This window comes from Pseudophryne corroboree, chromosome 10, assembly GCF_028390025.1.
Source record: "Pseudophryne corroboree isolate aPseCor3 chromosome 10, aPseCor3.hap2, whole genome shotgun sequence".
Lineage (NCBI taxonomy): Eukaryota > Metazoa > Chordata > Amphibia > Anura > Myobatrachidae > Pseudophryne > Pseudophryne corroboree.
The window spans coordinates 217,182,454-217,205,803 of record NC_086453.1 but is presented as its reverse complement, the minus strand read 5'-3'; the positions used below and the strand labels follow the sequence as shown (position 1 = coordinate 217,205,803).

Here is a 23,350-nt window from a genome sequence, read left to right as displayed (position 1 = left end):
CCAGTAGACAGAGAGAGATTACAGATTTTAGCTAAGGTTGGGAGGAGCACAGGAGACAGAGCTTTACTTGTGAGGGTATAGGATCAAAGAGAGATATAGTAGAGTAGGCAGATAAGAAGAGTGCAGACACTTCATCTTCATTTGTGTGATCAAATTAAGAGACAGTGTTAGTGGGTTCAGGAAGGGAATTGAGCAGGTCACTGGCTGTGGAAAAGCATATACCATTTCATTTTGAATCTTATCGATCTTGTCCTTGAAATATGAAGCAAGATCTTGTGCACTGATAGTAGCTGGTGGAATTGGTGAGGGAGGGATAAGAAGTGATTTAAATGTATTAAAAAGTTGTTAAGGGTTAGAGGCTTGAGCAGAGATAAGAGATTGGAATTATGTTTTTTTCGGCAGTATCCAGAGCATTATGGTAAGAGTGGTAAATGGTCTTATACAGTATGTGAGGAAGTCACTTGGACTATGACATTCAAGCCATTGGCGTTCTACTTTCCGTGAACCTTTTTGTAGGTGTCTAGTGAACTTAGAGTTCCACGGTTGACATCTAAGTCTACATGATGTTTAGCTGGAGCCGCTACATCGAGTGCTGTTTCAGGTGTGATACAGCAGTCTCAGGGGAGGTGAGTGTAGAAATTGGTGAGAATAGTTGTTGCAGAGAGGTGGACAGTTGTTGAAAATTGATAGCGTTAATATTTCTACAGGTTTGAAGAGGTTTGGTAGTATACTGACCCGCATTACACATAAGGAGTGTGTAACTATTCAGATAGCTAAATTAAATCCATCTCTTAATGCACAATGACCTTCTGGAACTCCCACTTTTTATTGATACATACTGATTGTTCATATAATATAGCTGTTATTCTCCAGGTTAGATCAATGTACATGTGATAATAAAATTCAATATGATAAGAGATGTATAAGAGCGATAAGAAAATATCAACTGCAGAGTGAGAGCAGACTTAACACAGCCTGTCAGCATCTAATACACACATTAACTGAGCAGAAAATAAAATGGAGGATATTACCCTTTCACCTGTCACATGGCAAAAAGGCAGCTAAGCATAGGCAAACAAATGCAGATCTGCACAGAATAGAGTAGACTTAACCAGCAGAGTGCAGAGCATTAACTTGTCACATAAGATCACCAACAAGCAGTGCTGCAAGTTTGGCAGTACGGGGCGGTACTGCGTACCAGTAAGAAATTGCCAGCCGGTACCAGTACCGCCTGCCCGACCGCCATGCATGCAGCCACTGCTCTGCTGTGTATGAGGGGAGGAGAACGCTGCGTGCGCCTCTCCTGCCCCTCAGTGTTCAGTCCGGTGGCGTGTATCTTTAATGAGGCACCAGTTTGTTAGCCAATTAGAGCTTGCGGACCGGCAGCTGTGGCTGCTGATTGGCTGCCGGACCACAAGCTTTGATTGACTCATGAACCGGTGCCTGATTGGAGATACACGCTGCTGCCACCACTGGAGACCGGATTGAGTGCTGAGGGGCAGGAGAAGTGTGCGCTGCGATCTCCTCCCCTTACATACAGTAGCCTGCAGCAGCACGGTGAGCAGCACTGGTGAGGGGTATACCTGGCACTGTGGGAGCATATGTATAACTGCCACTGTAGGGGCATGTCTGGCACTGTGGGGACGTATGTGTACCTGGCACTGTGGGGTCATATGTGTATCTGGCACTGTGGGGGCATACGTGTATCTGGCACTGTGGAACATGCAGGGACAGAGCTTGCGATGCTACACCGCAGCCTTATCAGGGTATTTTTCGTGTAAAATGCCAAGAGTAATGGCTATGCATTCACCGCCGCTACCGCCCCCACCCCCGTCGCTACTACCCCCCATGCCACTGAACCCCTCTTCTGTGCATACTCACCTGGTGATCGGTGCTCCAGTGCGCTCCAGCTCTGGTCATGTGATTGGTAGTTTCCTGCACTGTGACCTGGTCATCTGACAATTTAAATTGCGGTAAATGCTAGTTTACAGCACATGACCGAGTCAGAGTGCAGGACCCAGAGATCACATGACCGGGGAGCCAGAGGAGAACACTGAAGCACCAATCACTGGGGGGGGGGGGGGGGGGCTGTAAGTATATTTAAAAAGAACATTTTTTTTTTACACAGTGATCAGCTTGCATGTCCATCAGACACACGTGTATCTGGCACTGTGGAGCATATGTATATCTGACACTGCACTACTGGGGGCATATGTGTATCTGGCACTATGGGGCATATGTGTATCTGGCCCCCCATATGTGTATCACGCTCCCATTTTCATTGGTCATGCACCACATGGCATGTGGCCACACCCATTTTTTGGCATGTACACTACCACTAAGAGATGTTTTCTACTTGCACCAGTGCCAACAAGACAATAATAAGATTTTACTTACCGGTAAATCTATTTCTCGTAGTCCGTAGAGGATGCTGGGGACTCCGTAAGGACCATGGGGAATAGACGGGCTCCGCAGGAGATAGGGCACCTAAAAAGAACTTTGACTATGGGTGTGCACTGACTCCTCCCTCTATGCCCCTCCTCCAGACCTCAGTTAGAGAACTGTGCCCAGAGGAGATGGACAAGACAAGGCAGGATTTAGCAATCCAAGGGCAAGATTCATACCAGCCCACAAATTTTCAAAGCCCTGACCACATCAAGGGACTCGGAATCCTCCAAGTCACGCGTAGCCACAGGCACGACAATAGGTTGGTTCATATGAAAGGATGAGACCGCCTTAGGCAGGAATTGAAGACGGGTCCGCAATTTCGCTCTATCCATATGGAAAATCAGATAGGGGCTTTTAGGTGATAAAGCCGCCAATTCCGCAACTCGCCTAGCCGAAGCCAAGGCTAACAACATGACCACCTTCCAGGTGAGATATTTCAACTCCACTGTCTTAAGTGGTTCAAACCAATGTGACTTAAGGAACCGTAACACCACGTTAAGGTCCCAAGGCGCCACCGGCGGTACAAAAGGAGGCTGAATATGCAGTACTCCCTTCACAGACGTTTGTACTTCAGGAAGAGAAGCCAATTCTTTTTGGAAGAAAATGGATAAGGCCGAAATTTGAACCTTTATCGATCCTAATTTCAGGCCCAAGTTCACTCCAGTTTGAAGGAAGTGAAGCAGACGGCCCAAAAGGAATTCCTCCGTAGGAGCATTCCTGGCCTCACACCAGGAAACACATTTTCGCCATATTCGGTGATAATGTTTCAATGTCACTTCCTTCCTAGCCTTAATTAGGGTAGGAATGACCTCCTCCGGTATACCCTTTTCCGCTAGGATCCTGCGTTCAACCGCCATGCCGTCAAACGCAGCCGCGGTAAGTCTTGGAACAGACAGGGCCCCTGCTGCAGTAAGTCCTGTCTTAGAGGAAGAGGCCACGGATTCTCTGTGAGCATTTCCTGTAGATCTGGATACCAGGTCCTCCGTGGCCAATCTGGAACAATGAGAATTGTTCTCACTTCTCTTCTTCTCATTATCCTCAACACCTTGGGTATGAGAGGAAGAGGAGTAAACACGTAGACCGACTGGAACACCCACGGTGGCACTAGGGCATCCACAGCTACTGCCTGAGGGTCTCTTGACCTGGCGCAATAACTCTGCGGCTTTGTGTTGAGGCGGGACGCCATCATGTCTATCAGTGGCAGTCTCCACCGAATTGCAATCTGTGCTAAGACTTCCTGATCAAGTCCCCACTCTCCAGGACGTAGGTCGTGTCCGCTGAGGAAGTCTGCTTCCCAGTCGTCCACTCCCGGAATGAACACTGCTGACAGTGCGCTTACATGATTCTCCGCCCAGCGAAGAATTCTGGTGGCTTCCGCCATCGCCACTCTGCTCCTTGTGCCGCCTTGGCGGTTTACATGAGCTACTGCGGTGACGTTCTCTGACTGGATCAGAACCGATTGGTTGCGAAGTAGGGTCTCCGCCTGACGTAGGGCGTTGTATATGGCCCTTAGTTCCAAGATGTGAAGACAAGTCTCTTGACTTGACCAAAGACCTTGGGAAATTTTATTTTTCCCTGTGTGACTGCTCCCCAACCTCGGAGGCTCGCGTCCGTGGTCACCAGGATCCAGTCCTGAATGCTGAACCTGTGGCCCTATAGAAGGTGAGCACCCTGCAGCCACCACAGTAGAGATACCTTGGCCCTGGGGGAGACTGTGATCAACTGATGAATCTGTAGATGTGACCCGGACCACTTGTCCAGTAGGTCCCATTTGAAAGTCATCGCATGGAACCTGCCGAAGGGAATGATTTTCCCCGGACTCGGGTGCAGTGATGCCCTGACACCTGTCTTGGTTTCAATAAGTTCCTGACCAGAGTCATGAGTTCCTGGGCCTTCTCTATCTGAAGGTAAACCCCTTACTGGTCCGTATCCAGAATCATACCCAAGAAGGGCAGACTAGTCATAGGAACCAGCTGTGACTTCGGGATATTGAGAATCCAGCCGTGTTGCTGTGACACCTTCAGCGAAAGTGACACGCTGTTCAACAACTGCTCTTTTGATCTCACCCTAATAGGAGATCGTCCAGGTATGGGATAACTGTGACTCCTTGCTTGCGTAGGAGCACCATCATTTCCGCCAATTACACTGAAATTGGTAATGACAATACTGTACCGCAATTCTCAGGTACGCCTGATGGGGTGGATAAATGGGAACATGAAGGTATGCAGCCTTTATGTTTAGATACATCATCAAATCCCCCCTTTCCAGGCTGGCCATGATCAGTCTGAGCGATTCCACTTTAAATTTGAACCATTTCCAGTATAGGTTCAGAGATTTTAATTTTAAATAGGTCTGACCGAACCGTACGAATTCGGGACTACAGCCAAGGTTGAGTAATATCCCCTTCCTTGTTGCAGGAGGGGAACCTTGAGCACCACCTATTGGAGATACAATGTGTGAATTGTATTCAATATAATCTCCCCTTCTGGGGGAGAAGCCGGTAGGTCCGATAAGGAAAACCGGTGAGGAGGCACCTTCGAATTCCTTTGTAACCCTGAGAACAATTTTTATTGCACCCGGGATCCACCTGTGAGTGAACTCAGATGTGGCTGAAGAGTCGAAGACGTGCTCCCCCTGGGGCGGACTCCCTTAGCGGAGCTCCCGCGTCCTGCGGTGGATGTAGTAGAGGCCGGGGAGGACTTCTGTTCCTGGGAACTAGCTGTGCCCCGTGCCCTTACCTCTGGTAAGAAAGGACGCTCCTCATACTTTCTTGTTATTCTGCGACCGAAAGGACTGCATTTGATAATGTCGTGCTTTCTTAGTCTGTGAGGGAATATAAGGCAAAAGATCAGAATTACCAGCTATAGCTGTGGAGACCAGATCCGAGAGCCCTTCTCCACACAATTCCTCAGCCTTGTAAGGTAAACCCTCCATATGCCTCTTTTTTAGTAGGCATCACCTGTCAATTGCCTGTTCCACAGGACACGTCTAGCAGAGATCGACCTAGCGTTGACTCTAGAACCCAGTAGACTAACGTCTCTTTGGGCATGTCTAATATATATATATATAAGACAACATCTTTTACATCTAAATATATATATACATATATACATATACTAGGGACAATAACATGGGATCCTTATCCAGGGTTTCAATCTCCGCTGATAAGGTATCTCTCTACGCTGCTACAGCGCTATAAACCAATGCCGACACAATCGCCGGTCTGAGTAGTGTACCAGAATGTGTGTAAATGGACTTCAAAGTACTTTTACTGCATGCTATCTGCAGGATCCCTGAGGATAGCTGTTAAGTCAGCGCTACCTTTTTGGGTAAACGTGTCAATGCCTTGTACACCCTAGGGGAAGATTCCCATCATATCCTGGCCCCATTAGGGAAAGGATACTCCTTGAGAATTCTTTTTGGGAAGCTGCAGCTTCTTGTCTGGAGATTCCCGCTCTTTTTCTTCATGAGAGAGGGAAATTTACCTCAGCTTTCTTCCCCTTAAACATGTGTACCCTTGTGTCAGGGACAGATGAGTCATCAGTGATATGCAAAACATCTTTTATTACAATAATCATATATTGAATACTTTTCTGCCAGTCTTGGCTGTACTTTGCGTTATCGTAGTCGACACTGGAGTCAGACTCCGTGTCGATATCAGTGTCTATTATTTAGGATAGTGAGCATTGTGAGACTCTGAAGGTCTCTGTGACATAGGGACAGACATGGGTAGATTCCCTGTCTGTTCTCTAATCTTTTGTAATAAATTCATCTTAGCACTTAATTTCACATATCCAATCAGGTGTCGGCGTTGTCGATGGAGACACCACACACACACATTTGCTCCATCTCTTCCTTAGGAGAGCCTTTTACCGCAGACATGTCGACACACACATACCGACACACTCCACACACACAGGGATTCTCTTATCTGAAGACAGGTTCCCCCTTAGGCCCTTTGGAGAGACAGAGAGAGAGTATGCCAGCACACACCCCGGCGCTATATGACCCAAGAAAAAACACAGAATGTTTACCCAGTAGCGCTGCTGTAATGTATAATCGCCAAATATGTGCCCCCCCCTCTACTTTAAAACCCTCTTTCACCGTGTGTCAAGCAGGGGAGAGTCCGGGGAGCTTCCTCTCAGCGGTGCTGTGGAGAGAAAATGGCGCTGGTGAGTGCTGAGGGAGAAGCCCCGCCCCCTCGGCGGCGGGCTTCTGTCCCGCTCAAACTTACTAAAATATGGCGGGGGCTCTTTTATATACATGTACAGTGCCCACCTGTACATGTATATAGTCTTTTGCCATAAGAGAGGTGTTTATATTGCTGCCCAGGGCGCCCCCCCTGCGCCCTGCACCCTTACAGTGACCGGAGTGTGTGAGGTGTATGGGAGCAATGACGCACAGCTGCAGTGCTGTGCGCTACCTCAGTGAAGCTCTGAAGGCTTCTGCCGCCTGAGACGTCTTCTGACTTCGTTTCTTCTGGCTCTGTGAGGAGAACGGCGGCGCGGCTCTGGGAGTGAACGTCCAGGACGAACCTGTGTTCACCCCCTCTGGAGCTAATGGTGTCCAGTAGCCGAGGAAGCAGAGCCTATCATTTAAGTAGGTCTGCCCCTCTCTCCTCAGTCCCTCGATGCAGGGAGCCTGTTGCCAGCAGTGCTCCCTGTAAAAATACAGAAAAAATCCAAACAAAAATGCTTTCTAGGCAGAAAACTCCGGGGAGCTCCCTGCAGTGCACCCATTTCCCTCTGGGCACAGTGTAAAACTGAGGTCTGGAGGAGGGGCATAGAGGGAGGAGCCAGTGCACACCCAGAATCCAAAGCTTTCTTAAAGTGCCCTATCTCCTGCGGAGCCCGTCTATTCCCCATGGTCCTTACTGAGTCCCCAGCATCCTCTAGGACGTTAGAGAAATGATAAAATAATAGAAGTGCTGTGGATCCAGTACAGGTAGACTTCAGTAATGGAGGAGAGCATGCAGGTTATAAGGTTCTGATCTGGGAGAGGGAAAGGAGTGTTAGTGAATTCAGAAATAGAGCATAGTCTGGTCAATACAAGATCAAGGCAGTAGCCCACCTGATGAGCTGAGGAACCAGTTCATTGGGAGAGGCTGAGAGAGGAGGTTAGAGAGAGAGTAGTTTGGAGGCATGGGGAGATTTTGGACTATCAATAGCGATTTTGAAATCACCTATAATGATGGTGCAGATGTCAGAGGATAAGAAGTGATGGAGCCAAGCAGAAACATCTTCCAGAAACTTTTTTGGGTTGCCCAGGTGGGCGATAGATAGCAGCAACGTGCAGAGAGAATGGGGTGAAAATCCTAATAGAATGTATTTCAAATGAAGTAAGTGTGAGTAATGAAATCAGTGGTAGAACTGTGTATGTGAAAAATTGGGACAGTAATATTCCAACCCCATATCCTTTATTATTACTAGGCCTGGGGGGGGGGGGGGGGGGGGGGGTGAAGTAGAGCCCACCATGTGACAGTGCTGCAGGGGAGGCTGTGTTTCATTGTGTGAGACATGTTTCTGTTATAGCTAACAGGTTGAGTTTTTTTTTAAATGAAAAGGTCATGGGTAGATGTTAATTTGTTGCAAACAGAGCGTGCATTTCATAAGGCACATTTCAGTGACTTGGATGGAGATGGAAGACACGTGATGTTTATAAGGTTTGTTGTATTTACATTCTATTGTGAATCAGCTGAATATGAGAATGGTATGTGGATAGGACCTAGATTTGGGGATATGTCACCAGCTAGTAGAGGCAGAGCCGGCGCTACCCGCTCAGCAAAGGGATGCAGTGCAGGGAGGTGCCATGCTGAAGGGAGGCACCGTCCTGCTCTGCATCCCCGCTGATGCCGGCTGCCACTGCGCCTGTCACGCTGGTAGCAGCGCTGACAGCGTGTAACGCAGCTCTCCCCCATCCTTCCCCAGAGAGCTGGGCTGAGTACGCGGCCTCAGCCCACACACAACGCTGAGCCGGGCATCTTTTGGGGGCATGGCCTAATCGTGGGAGGCGTGGCCACGCCCCCTTGTGGGAAGTTTTTTTTTAAATCTTTGTAGTGCCGTGCAGGGTGTATGGGTCCCTGAGCCCCTCAGCCAGAGTCAATTTGAGGGGGGAGTGTGATCACTTCCCCCACTAGCCGAACAGGCAGTGGCTCAGCAGTAGCAGCAGCCTCACTGCAGCACAGCACACTGCAGCATGTGCTGTGCTGCCAAGATGAGTGCTTATGCTGCTGCCCAGTAGGGAGGGAGGGGGTAGGGAGTGCGGTGGACCAGGGCCCCACCATACCCTCCATCAGTCTGTGGCCCGAGTAATTAGTACCAATTCCCTCCCTCCCGGCATAACTGCCGACATCCTACAGAGCCGCTGCTGTGGGGGTAAAGGCGCCTCCGAGAGACATGAGGAGAAGGCAGAGGAGGAGCAGCGCCGGAGTCGGGACCTCCTGCAGGTACTGGGCCAGTGCTGTGGAGGGAATGAGGGATGTACCTGGCATAATATGTATAATGGGCTCTACCTGGCCGCATAATGCGTATAAGGTGCTCTGCTGTGTGGGTACTACTGTGCAGTGTAATGTGAATAACATACACTACTGTGCGGTGTAATGTGACTAATTGACACTACTGTGCGGTGTAATGTGACTAACGGATGCTACTGTGCGGTGTAATGTGACTAACGGACACTACTGTGCGGTGTAATGTGACTAACGAACGCTACTGTGCGGTGTAATGTGAATAACGGACACTACTGTGCGGTGTAATGTGACTAACGGACGTTACTGTGCGGTGTAATGGGACTAACGGACGCTGCTGTGCAGTGTAATGTGACTAACGGACGCTGCTGTGCAGTGTAATGTGACTAACGGATGCTATTGTGCAGTGTAATGTGACTAATGGACGGTACTGTGCAGTGTAATGTGACTAACGGACGGTACTGTGTGGTGTAATGTGAATAACGGACAGTACTGTGAGGTGTAATGTGAATAACGGACGGTGCTGTGCAGTATAATGTGAATAACGGACGCTACTGTGTGGTGTAATGTGAATAATGGACGGTACTGTGCAGTGTAATGTGAATAACGGACACTACTGTGTGGTGTAATGTGAATAACGGACGGTACTGTGAGGTGTAATGTGAATAACGGACGGTACTGTGAGGTGTAATGTGAATAACGGACGGTACTGTGCAGTGTAATGTTAATAACGGACGGTACTGTGAGGGGTAATGTGAATAACGGACACTACTGTGCAGTGTAATGTGACTAATGGACACAACCATGCGGTGTAATGTGAATTGGTACTGTTCTGTGGCCCCTATATTTTTGCACGCGCCTACGGCGCGCAGTGTCCCTGTATTGGGATTGGCGGGCAGCAAATTAGTCTAGAACTGCCCTGTCACCAATTTTAAAATATATTTTTCTTTTCAAATGTGACATGCCCCCAATTCAGTACAGAGGAGGTGACACTGAAACATACCCTTGCTCCGGGCACCATGGCACCTAGCTACACCTCTGATAAGAGGCACTACTATGGACATTGGGGGTAATTCCGAGTTGATCGCAGCAGCAAATTTGTTAGCAGTTGGGCAAAACCATGTGCACTGCAGGGGGGGCAGATATAACATTTGCAGAGAGAGATAGATTTGGGTTGGTTATTTTGTTTCTGTGCAGGGTAAATACTGGCTGCTTTATTTTTACACTGCAATTTAGATTTCAGTTTGAACACACCCCACCCAAATCTAACTCTCTCTGCACATGTTATATCTGCCACACCTGAAGTGCAAATGGTTTTGCCCAACTGCTAACAAATTTGCTGCTGCGATCAACTTGGAATTATCCCCATTGTGTATAAGGGATAGTACTGTGTGGCGTAACGTGAATACTATGTGGTGTAATATGAATTGTGTGTAACATTGTGGCCATGCCCCTCCCTGGTGTTACCACACCCCTTTTTGTCGTGCTCACTATTCCTTTTTTAAGGATGGGAGGGCGCCAATTTATCATTTGCAGGGGGGCGCCAAACACTCTAGCACCGGCCCTGAATAGAGTGGTACTATAAGTATAGTTGTAGGAGGTGTGTGATAGTTTTTTGTGGTGACAGGTTGAGGATGTTATAGTTACTGTATATAGTTAAATTAAAAGCTCAGGAGTGTTCATAAGAGGGGAGTGGATTAATGAGGCTGCAATGTGCACAGAGAGATGAGTTGCAGTGATATTGAAGGATGTCACCGCTTTAGAGAGGATGCCATGAAGTGTTATTAGAAAAAAAACAGTTTGTGATACATGGTGTTTTTGGAATTAAAGTATAGATAATTAGGTAGTGCATAAGGAATATGCAAGTTATATGGTGAAATTACCTGGTCTTCATTGTTAAACGTTTGTTCAACTGTTATTTTAAAGATTTTGACACTTTGTAATTTCTCGTTATAAGTATGGGAAATGCGAACTGGGTTACAAAAAACGTGAATTAAAGGGTTTGGAGCAGTTTTTTCATGAAAACTGCTCCACAAGCCCTTTAATACATTCTGGTGATACTAAAATAATGTGAAAAGTTGGAAGTAGAACAGGCCTGAGGTGTGCGGTCTTTGGGAAATAATGCATTACCAAGTGATCTAATGGGCGGTATTCAATTCTTTTCACCCTCTTCCACACCCATTATGTTTCTGCTAATGGGCGTGGTATAATAATTTCAGCTCATTACCCCTGGGGTAGCGACGGTGCCCAACCTTTTACAGCTAAACCCTGATTATCATGATTACTATGGGCACGATATGAGCGATAACGGGAATCACTTTAGAAAGGAGATTGGGCGGTATTCAAATGATATATCATGCCCAATGTGTCCAATCAAGTTGGTGATATTTGTATAACTATACTATTATATATATATATATATATATATATATAAATGTCATATAGGACCGGCACTCACCTCTCATAAATACTTTGCTCAGGTGCCTTCTGCGAATAATCGATATCCAATTGTCCCAAATATGCAGCGGCACTCAGAGACTCATAGTGGGTGAAAAAAACGTGCAAAATTTATTCCATATTATAAATTTTTCAGGCCACAAGACTTGTGGTTCACCTTGACAAAGGGGCGGATGTGCCCCGAAACGTTGGCCTGAAAAATTTATAATATGGAATAAATTTTGCACGTTTTTTTCACCCACTATGAGTCTCTGAGTGCCGCTGCATATTTGGGACAATTATATATATATATATATATATATATATATATATATATTTATATCACTGTACGCACACCTATCGGTGTGGTCGACAGGGCTGTTTCTAGCCAATTTGGCTCCAAGAGCGAAAAGTAAAAAAATGCACACACACCCCCCAAAGACATTAAAAAAAACTATTTTGCACGCGCCGAACTCCCAGCAAGGGGGCGTGGCCTCACTAAATGGCCGAGGCTTCGCTAAAATAAGCCTGGCCTTGTATGAAAAGACTACCTTGCACCCCAGTTTTTGACCCTGCAACAACATGCTCTGGCTCTGGGTGTCATGCTCGTTCCTAGGGGTGTGCGATGCTCGTTGCCAGGGGTAATGCTTGTTGCCAGGGGTGTATACTTGCTGGCGCCAGACCATCAGCACTGCTATCAGGCTCCCCCTCCTCCCGCCCATAGTACTCTGCTCAGAGGCGGAGTTTCACGAAATGCTGCGGTTGCATCGTGACTCATTCGGTGAAACTATGTCCTCTGAGCGGAGTACTATGGGAGGGAAAGGGTAGCAGGATAGGAGCTGGCAAGTGCTGTGGAGGGCACCCCTGCTAGAAAAGCGCATGCGTGAACCTTCACAATGCGATTGCATCCCGTCATGATGTGATTGCATTGTGTTTGACAGGCGATGGGCATTCGGGGGCGGCGACATGGCATTGGTTGGGAGTGATGCAGGAAACTCAGACATGTCATGGCCATTTTTGGGGCGGCCGGATGACGCCACCTGTGTTTTCTGTGATGGGAAACATGCTGGCGGTGTATCTGCATACGCAGCCTGGCTGCATATACAGGGGTCCACCTCTATTTCACCTTTCCCCGTTGCAGTGCGGCCCCCAGCATGTGATTTTAAACAGTAGCAGTTTTGCAATTTTAGAAAAACTTCTACTGAGTCTGAATAACCCACATAGACATGTGTCCACTTCCAGCACTTGACATCTTATTCTTGCAATAATTATCCCTCCTCCTAAATGATATATTGCACTTGTGAGCTTTGTTGAGTCAACTGGGAGGATATATCACTGGGAGGAAGTATGTGTTCACTAATCTGGTAACACCTCCCAAAGTTCTTTTACCCCTTGAAATCACTGTCATAGCTTTTTTCTGCTAATTAATTAATATTCAGTATGGAACACCACTATCAACTCCTCTCATGAAATGTCACAATAAAAACAGGTGCACAACCCATAAAAACAGGTGCAAACAAAAATATAACAGCTGCATAATGTCACAAAAGAAAAATAGTGTTTGTGTTGCACTTGTGCATTTTCCACGTTAGCAAAGGATCATTCATGAATCACTTGCAATGGCAAATAATGACTTACTGGGAGCATTACTAATTATCTGTCTTGGCTTTTTCTTCATGTATAGAGACTTGACATGGAAGAGAAATGCGTTGCTGTCTTTCAGCTATTGTCATGTAGCAAACTGTCAGGCACTGACAGCCACAGTGTCAGTATCTTCAATGCGGACTGATCCGTTACCATGCCACAAAGGCAATGAATAGCTACAAAAAGCAGATTGCCCCAAAGTTTTGCCAAGGGAGAAGATTTATGGGTTTTTAATGTGCCCCATAATGTGAAAAATGTGTGTTTATTTCACTTAATGCTGTTTAAGCTAACTTTAATAGTTTGCTCAATGTTTTGATTACTAATGCAACTGCTTATTAAATTCTTAAAGGAATGTTATGTCCCCTATGTAAGAGGTATTCCTTTTCCTAATAACCCCCTCTAGGGACAATATATTTTGAAAAACTGAGGAACAAAAACTTTTTGTAATGCGTTTGACCTCAGCAGCTATAAACAGCCTTTCTTGTGGTTGATTATATTTTAAAACATTTGGAAACTATTGTAGGGCAAGCCTACTATACATTGTAAACGTATTTTGTGTTTAGTATTTACATGTTTGTATTTGTCCTTGAGTCCTGTTGGACATAGAGCACTATAAAAATAAAATTCTTCTACTTCTCCTTCTCCTTCTTCTTCACCCCAGGGTTGCGCACACATTGTTTTGGGATCACAACAGAGGTATTTCTTATTAGAATGTATTGCATGTATGACACCCAGTAGACCAGGGTTGGCCAAACCAGTCCTCCATATCTACTAGCAATGTTTTCCAGACCACCTAGCCGGTGCACAGGTGTAGTCATTACTAACTGTCACATTTTCAAACATGTTGTGCATTCATTCCTAACCGACACATTCCACAGATCCACAGGTGGTCTGGAAAACATGAACTGTTGGTAGATCTCAAGGACCAGTTTAGCAATCCCTGTACTAGACCCTACATACACAAGGGGCCAGTATTGGGACAATTCCCCATTCTGCCGATGCCTGGGTCGGGGGATTGAGGAAATCCAACATGCTGGAAATCCTTGATTTGCTGATTTCATAAAAAAATTATCAGGATCATCCGGTCAGGTATATTTAACATGCTGTTTTTGCCAATTCCCTTGGATGGATCGCCAATCATCAGTGTCCGCCAATCAGCAAAATAGGGAATCGGGCTTTAGTAGGTATATGGCCTTGCAATACTCTGAAACCTCACTTGTGAGCCTGACCTACAGATTATGCATATCTGCCATAGACAACCTTTCTTGAGAGTTGCTCACAACTGCTGGGCATTTTCTATGCGCTTACAAGTGTCTAAGCACTATGAGTGAGGAACAGGGCCTCCGAAAAACTGGGGCAAGGGGAATATAGGTGTTGAGGTCAAATCCGGGAGTCATGGCCACGCTTCTGTGAGATACAGTAAGTAAACATGTCCCAGAGTGGGCATTTCTCCTCCTCCATATCTTCTCCAGGCCCCTCAGACAATCCCTGAGGGTAATTAGTATCGAACATGTGTTCTGCTTTTCTGTTGTGGGGAGGTTTCTGTGGAAAAACAAACAAACTAAGAACCCAACATGTGAAAATCATGTGTTGTTTCTGACAGCATTTTTGTCATTTTTATTATTATTCTATATTTGCATTGCACCAATAGGGATAGACATTCACATATGGATCTCATAGTCTAATTTCTGTATTACAGTCCCACACAGCAGGACCAAGTCAGTCAGAATCCAGTTAACCTACACTATATGGACAAAATTATTTGGACGCCTGACCATTACAGCAACATGGACTGTAATGACATTGTATTCAAATACATTTACTTTAATATGGAGTTTGTTCCCCTTTTGCAACTATAACAGCTTCCACTCTTCTTGGAAGGCTTTGCACAAGATTTTGTTGTGTTTCTGTGGGAATTTGTGTCCATTCATTCTGTGGAGAATATATGAGGTCAGACACTGATGTTGAATGAGAAGGCCTGGCTCGCAATCTCCATTCCAGTTCATCCCAAAGGTGCTCAGTGGGGTTGAGGTCAGGGCTCTGTGCGGGCCAGTCAAGTTCTTCAACACCAAACTCATCAAACACTGGGGCACAGTCATGTTGGAATAGAAAAGGGCCTTCCCCAAATTGTTGCCACAAAGTTGGAAGCATAGCATTGTCCTTTATGTCTTGGTATGCTGAAGCATTAAGATTGACCTTCACTGGAGATAATGGACCTAGCCCAAACCCTGAAAACAGCCAATACCATTGTCCCTCCTCCATTAAACTTCACAGTTTGCACAATGTAGTCAGGCAGGTAACATTCTCTCTGCATCCGCCAAACCCAGACTCACTCATCTGCCAAACAGAGAAGTGTGAGTTATCACTCTACAGAACACGTTTCCACTGCTCCACAGTCCAGTGTCTGTTTGCTTTACACCACTCCATGTGACACTTGGCATTGGACTTGGTGATGTGAGCCTTACATGCAGCTGCTCGGCCATGGAAACCCATTCCATTAAGCTCCTGCCGCACAGTTTTTGTGCTTACATTAATGCCAGTGGAAGTTAGGGTCTCTTTCGGATGGTATCAGGAGGGCATTTGCAACATGCCCCTTAGCAGTTGTTGACAACGCTCTGTGATTTTACGTGGTCTTCTGCTTCATGGCAGAGTTACTGTTGTTCCTAAATGCTTCCACTTTCCAATAATATCACTTATAGTTGACCGTAGAATATCCAGCAGGGATGAAAGTTCACGAATCGTCTTACTGCAAAGGTGCTATCCTATCACAGTACCACGCTTGAAGTCACTGAGCTCTTCAGAACTACCCATTTTGTATCATTAATGTTTGCAAATGGAGACTGCATGGCTAGGTGCTTGATTTTATACACCTGTGGCAACGAGTCTGATTGAAACACCTGAATTCTATAATAACAGGTGTGGCCAACTTTTGTCTATATACTGTACCCATGATGTCATAGAACTGAAACAGCAGCTGAAGGAGATCTGAGATTTCAGCACTACAATATATTTCACATAAAAGTAGCTTGTTTTAAATTTATATAATTCCTTTAAAACTTACAGAAGACATTGTTTACTGCCTTAACTTCCCTACTGAGTACATGAGAAAAACATAGCAGAAATAAATAGAGCATTACTTAACTAGACAGAAACATCAATGATACACTTGATACATTCATTGAATTTCAGCTATCATCCTTGACTCCATTGCCTTCTATCATAGCCATGTTATCTCAGTCTGCTACAGATTTGTGCTTTTGTGAACCTTGAGTAATTCTAGTCATCATGGTCTGTCAACCACAGCTAAGAAGCTCCAGAATTACAGTAGCTTACTAGCTTACAGATGCTTGTATAAACATGCTTGAGTTGTTTTGTGTTTAGAGTAACTTTATCCAGTGGCCATCAGCAGCACTTCACCTTTATACAAAGTATATTTTGAACTGTCATACAGTGCTTACAGCATACATGTACCATTCTAAAATAATCCTATTGATAATGTTGATATTATCTTAGACCGAAAAGCTATACCTCTAGATACACTATTACCGTGGAGCCGCTATGGCCGCTAGACTGAATACACGTGCTACGCACTTTGTACGCTATTTGCGTACAAAGTCCTGCACGTGGTACGTACTTGGCGTACACACGCCGCGCTGAGTGTACAGAGTACACACAGCGCGCACACACACAATTGATAACCTTTAAACCTTGTTAATGATATAATGCAATGATATGTTTACACTTTAAACCCTTAGCAGCAAAGTACTGCAACGATGTAATACCTTAAACCTTAAGTAGCGCTGACGGTATAAAGTACCCGCAGTGCGTACACCTTATCAATACTTATACACCTTATACAGATAAATACACTTTAAACCCTTGCAGGAAAGTGAAGACACAACACCGATTTGTAGTTGAAACCACAGGGTTCTAAGGCCACCGTGGATTATTCCAAAAGGTAAAACAGTACAAATCATACACTACAGGCTCACAAGATAAATCTAAACGAATAATGGCTACAGAGAATGTACATACGTGAGAATGTTCGCAAGTGCAACCCGGCCGGTCCTCCGCTAGTCAGATAGAAAGCGTTCAGAGTCTTCTGACCGGCCAGGCAACAATGGGCTTTTTATACACAACTTACATACACAATACAATGGTCACTGTAATCTCATTGTCCATTGGACACAGAGATGTGTCTTTTCAGTACAGAAGAGGTCATAGGTTGATTTGAATAAATGGGCGATGTCTTTCCACAACTGCTCTTGTGGGTGGTATCCTCTGGATTCCTGTCGCATACATAATATACAGTAAATACAGTAAATATCTATATTCTACTTCTGCACATAACTATACGCTGGAACATGCGATCTTTCTCTAACCAACACCGGAATGTTACCCTCAAAATACCCTACAGCTGGATACTAGACATCACCTTCCAACCTTTATCTGACCCTTCCTATCATGCAAAGGCGAATCCCTTAGTCATGGAACTGTTTAAACTATTAATACTCGCTGATGTGGTGCAAGGGAGTTATGGGTACAAAATGCACTATTTGGGTTAAATATGTAATGTTCTAATAACCCTCTACGCGCTCACAAACTCCGCCGTAAATACCCATATCACGCGCATGATCGCCGGAGCGATCCTACGCAAATTGCGGATATGTGCACACACGGAGGACTGAGTACACGAGCAGCGGGCATGTGCATGGGGTTAGTACAAGGCATATGCATTACAATATTTTTCGACTTTGACACTATATAATAAAAGGCTAACGCTCCTCCTCACCTCTATGGGGTGCTGGCGGCCACTAGATGGTACCTGTTCATGGTACCTGTCACCCCAACGTGACAAAACCGTCATTTTGACAGGCTGGTAATTAGTATGCATATATTGTTTATTAGAGAAACTGCAATTTGGTGAAACATTAACTATGGAATATTAATACTTCCAATCCTTGATTATGTGAATGTATGTGTATATGTATTGCCAATAAAAATAACCACCACATATGTTGTACATATAATGAATCAGAAAAGCATATGCAATAATACATAATACTGCTTTAGAATTTGTAACATTTAGCTACACATGAAACATAGGTATATACGCTCTATATGTGCAAAGCTTTTCTAAAATGAGATAAAGAATTTAATAGGGAGTGTGTGAACACTCCCACTCCTGGCGCACCTTAATTAAATGAATAATAAAAAAAGCTGAACAACAGCTGCAAGCACTAGGGGACTGCTAGTTCCCCCAAAGGCAGAGATAGAAAATATATACAAGTGCTGCGCTTGAAGTGAGCTTGGTTAATTGCTACTTGGTGAAAATATAAATATAAAGGTGTCTGCTCCAATCAATCAACAGCTCACACGGAACTTGCTAATAAACAAATTTAATAATACACATAAAAATAAAATAAAATGAAATAAAATAAAAGACAATTATAAAAACAAATGTTTAAAACTGGCTCAAGCACACTGATACATTTGCTGTATGGATCACTGAAATGAAAGTTTGTAAATAGTGTCACTTTAATGTTGCCACAAAGGACCTAATTGTGGTCTCTTTGTATCAATAGGGACTGGTAAGTAGCAGTTCGTACAGCCTGTTGGAGAATAAATGAAACAAACTCTTGTGCCTCTAGGCTACTGGCGTCCCAGTGCAGAGGAGAAGCCGCTGATTATAATTACCCGTCCTGCGGGAAATGTAGTGATGCGGCACAAGAGGTACCGGAGCAGCTGCCGTGCGTCTGCCGTTGGCACTAGCAAAGTGCAGATGGTAAGATCTAGGCAAGCCGGTCGTAATGCTGCAGTAATACGCTGGGCTGGCGTTCCGGTTGGAAATTCTCCACGGAGAATTTCCAACCGGAACGCCAGCCCAGCGTATTACTGCAGCATTACGACCGGCTTGCCTAGATCTTACCATCTGCACTTTGCTAGTGCCAACGGCAGACGCACGGCAGCTGCTCCGGTACCTCTTGTGCCGCATCACTACATTTCCCGCAGGACGGGTAATTATAATCAGCGGCTTCTCCTCTGCACTGGGACGCCAGTAGCCTAGAGGCACAAGAGTTTGTTTCATTTATTCTCCAACAGGCTGTACGAACTGCTACTTACCAGTCCCTATTGATACAAAGAGACCACAATTAGGTCCTTTGTGGCAACATTAAAGTGACACTATTTACAAACTTTCATTTCAGTGATCCATACAGCAAATGTATCAGTGTGCTTGAGCCAGTTTTAAACATTTGTTTTTATAATTGTCTTTTATTTTATTTCATTTTATTTTATTTTTATGTGTATTATTAAATTTGTTTATTAGCAAGTTCCGTGTGAGCTGTTGATTGATTGGAGCAGACACCTTTATATTTATATTTTCACCAAGTAGCAATTAACCAAGCTCACTTCAAGCGCAGCACTTGTATATATTTTCTAAAATGAAAATTGATTCTGTTGGTTTAAAAAAAGCTGTAGGATCTTATATGAGTTTAACACTGTATATCTTGTGTGAATTTCAAATTATTTTTAAATAAACATTTCAATGCCAGCGTTAATATATACTGTGGACGCAAGGCGCATCTTATTACCATATACGATAAAAGTGCGCAGAATGTCACAGCACTATATCCCTTAAGAGAAAGCAAGCGGTCGCACACATTGTAAGCTGAGGTCCAATGCTCAGAGATATATATATATATATATTTGATATTAAAAGGGTATGCATACAAAATAACATATGTACAGTATATAATTAGGTATAACATGTATTACAGAGTTACAATTACACAAGAAGCAGTTACATTTACAAAAGAATCAGTTACAGCCAATATACATACGCTTAGTTTCACTGGTCCCAGGCAGCCAGTCATCAGGTAGGAGACTTCTGATAAGGGTGTGTGTGTGTGTGTGTGAGTGTGAGAGAGAGTGTATGAGAATGTCTCAGAGAGCTGAATGAGAATGTATCAGAGAACTCCCTGCTTCTGGGTCCCTATGTTTGTACAGTAAAATAATGGGTGTATACAACAGTGGGTTTCATCTCCTTCCATTGGTCCAGAGGCTAGACCTCTCAAGAACTCAACGGCTCATAGGTCAGTGTGAGGGCTTTTGTCCTATGTTGCAAACCTATGTGTCTGCCCCGAGGGACTTGACTGTGAATCCAGTTTCAAGTCTTCAGGAAGGCCTTTGTATTCATTGTTGCAATGTGCTACAATCTACCCATAGCTATCAAATTAATACACACATTCGCCTGATCATTTTGACACTAAGCATGATATATTTAACTTGTTCCATTCCAATAATACATATATATCTGATGTTACACTCTATTATATAAATACATTATAATGTCTGGTGCTTGTCATGTTTTGTCTAAGTGTAATTTATGTGTTGTATGAAATATGTGTTGAATATATCTTTGTGGCTTGTCTGTGTGGATGCGTATGCTACCGTGTATCCTGTGCACGCTGTGTGTATGCGCACAAACAGACCTCTCTGTTTGGAGTTCGTATGTTGTCAGTATGAAATATTTTTGACTTCGACAGCTGTTTGATGCTAATGTAGATAATGTCCCTCTGAAGAAATCGCTTTCAAGGATGAAATGCGTAAAGGCCTATTGAAGATTGTATTTAGCAGCTGCACTTTTTGTGATTGTAGCAACTCTGCTGAATGCTGGCATCTGTAGTGGTGCAAGGATTACATTAACTTTTTCTTTCCTAAGTCCATTGTTGCATTGTTGGTTAGAGACTTGGCTAAGCATTAGAGAGTGCATGGTCTGGATCCCTTGATAAATATATTTAGTAATTACTGCTAGTGCATGTATGATAATGTACCTGCATGATAATGTATTACATTAATAACAGCAATGCACTGTAGAAAATACACCATTGTCCTGTGAAGTATAATGTACAGTAGCACATTCAGAATATATTAGTCAAGTATACAGTCTGGAACCTGATCCCTAAAGGAAGGGGTGGGCACCTAGGCAGTAGGACCGACTGGGGGTTTCCCCTGTACCCCTGTGGGCCAGTCCGACCCTAGTTGTGACAAGAGAGAGAGCTCACAAAGCATGCTGAAAGCAGTTGTGTATGAAGACGCTGGACAGCTCACTTAGAATTCCGTATGGCAAGAGACGCAGTCTGTGCCTGACTCTGAATAAGGTCCATAATGAGGGCAATCCTTATGTACTGAAAAAGGAGGCAGATACCATTTATAATTCTCTTATGGGAGAAATGCTATTTTATTAATCTACAGGTTGAGTATCCCATATCCAAATATTTAGAAATGTGGAATATTCCGCAATACGGAATTTTTTTAGTGAGAGTGAGATAGTGAAACCTTTGTTTTCTGATGGCTCAATGTACGCAAACTTTGTTTAATACACAACGTTATTAAAAATATTGTATTATAAGACCTTCAGGCTGTGTGTATAAGGTGTATATGAAACATAAATGAATTGTGTGAATGTACACACACTTTGTTTAATGCAAAAAGTTATTACAAATATTGGCTAAAATTACCTTCAGGCTGTGTGTAAGCTGTATATGAAACATAAATGCATTCTGTGCCTAGATTTGGGTCCCATCGCCATGATATCTCATTATGGTATGCAATTATTCCAAAATTCGGAAAAATCCGATATCCAAAATACTTCTGGTCCCAAGCATTTTGGATAAGGGATACTCAACCTGTATATGGGAAATTGTTTCATTTCATTAAGAGAACAATTTTATCTATTACTTACAATGAAAGGGAAGTATTAATTAATTGTTAATTGGTGTTAAAAAAATATTATTATGATGGGGGAAACATTTATTATTTTGTGGCTATATAAACGGTGGCCACATCATAAAATAATACATTTTGCAAAATCATAAAAATATTTTTACACACCAATTAATAACTATTCAAAATGTGTACCTTTACTATAATTAATAAATTATATAGCTCTCTGAATAAAATGAAACAAAATTTCACCCCTAATCCTATATAATAAAAGGCCAATACTGCTCCTCACCTCTATGGTGGGAATTCAAGTGTTTTGCGTGCTGGCGGGCACTAGATGGTGCCACATAGAGCAATTCAAGTGTTGCCCCTTTCGGGCACGCACAGCTGCCGGTGCTAACATTACTATTATGTTGTTCCGTCATAGTTCGTCACTAGTATTATATTAAGTCCTAACGGCTAATATAGAATATAATTCATAGATTCCAGGTTAAATGCCCAGAGCTATGCAATTACTGTACCACACACAGTAAGCCCACAACAAGAGGTGAGTTTTCAGGGAAGGCTTGAAGGTTTGGAGACTAGAGGAGAGTCTTTTTGTGCATGGGATGGCATTCCACAGAGTGGATGGGAGCAAATAATGAGTGTGGATGAGACACGTAGATGTTGTGAAGAGAGAAGAGGTCGGGTTGGCAGATATTTTGCGATAAGTGAAGAGCTATCTGTTGGTGTAGTATGGTTAATTGCCTTGTGTGTGAGTAAAAGTATTTCATATTGAATATGATAGAATACAGGTAACCAATGGAAGGACTGACAGACGGCTCAGCAGACGTTGAATGTCTAGTGAGGAAGATCAGTCTTGCAGCAGCATTCAGAATGGATTGTAGCAGTGAGAGTCTCTTTTTTTGTAAGACCAGTAAGAAGACTATTGCAATAATCAATGCTGGAGATAATGAGAGCATGGATTAGAGTTTTTGCTGTGTCTTGTGTAAGATATGGTCGTATTCTGGATATGTTTTTTAGATGCATGTAGCAAGATTTAGGGGTATATGCAATTGCGGTCGAATTCCGGCTGGAATTCGACCTTTTTTTAATTCGACACAATTCGACAGTCAGACACCCTCCCGCCGGGACCCGAATTCGACATATTCAATAAAAAACGGATTCGACAGTCCCGCTGTCGAAAAACGGACCAATTGATGATAGTGTTCGTCCTGGATTCGACTTCATGGACGGCACAAAAGTGTTTAAAAAACCCTGAAAAAAAATGGGTGGGGTCCCCCCTCCTAAGCATAACCAGCCTCGGGCTCTTTGAGCCGGTCCTGGTTGTAAAAATACGGGGGGAAAAATGACAGGGGATCCCCCGTATTTTAACAACCAGCACCGGGCTCTGCGTCCGGTCCTGGTGCAAAAAATACGGGTGACAAAAGACGTATCGGTCCCCCGTATTTTTCACACCAGCACCGGGCTCCACTAGCTAGAGAGATAATGCCACAGCTGTCAAAGAGGGTCCCTTGAGCCAATCAGGGAGCGCCACGTCGTGGCACTCTCCTGATTGGCTGTGCGCGTCTGAGCTGTCAGGCGGCGCACTCGAGATACAATGTAGCACATAGGCGCTCCATTGTATCC

At 44.2% G+C, this 23,350-nt stretch overlaps 1 protein-coding gene across 6 annotated transcripts in view; it reads left to right on the top strand.

Annotated features, from left to right (window-relative positions):
* MORN1 (MORN repeat containing 1) overlaps positions 1-23,350 on the top strand; it is a 1,300,694-nt gene that overhangs the window by 826,721 nt on the left and 450,623 nt on the right. Inside the window, exon 12 of one of the 6 annotated variants that reach the window (XM_063943079.1) lies at positions 13,035-13,601. The exons of the other annotated variants lie outside the window; for them this stretch is intronic. Coding sequence (XP_063799149.1) covers positions 13,035-13,139 — 105 coding nt within the window. The 3' untranslated portion in view covers positions 13,140-13,601. Of the gene's footprint in view, positions 1-13,034; positions 13,602-23,350 lie in introns of those variants that run through there. 6 annotated transcript variants of the gene reach the window in all.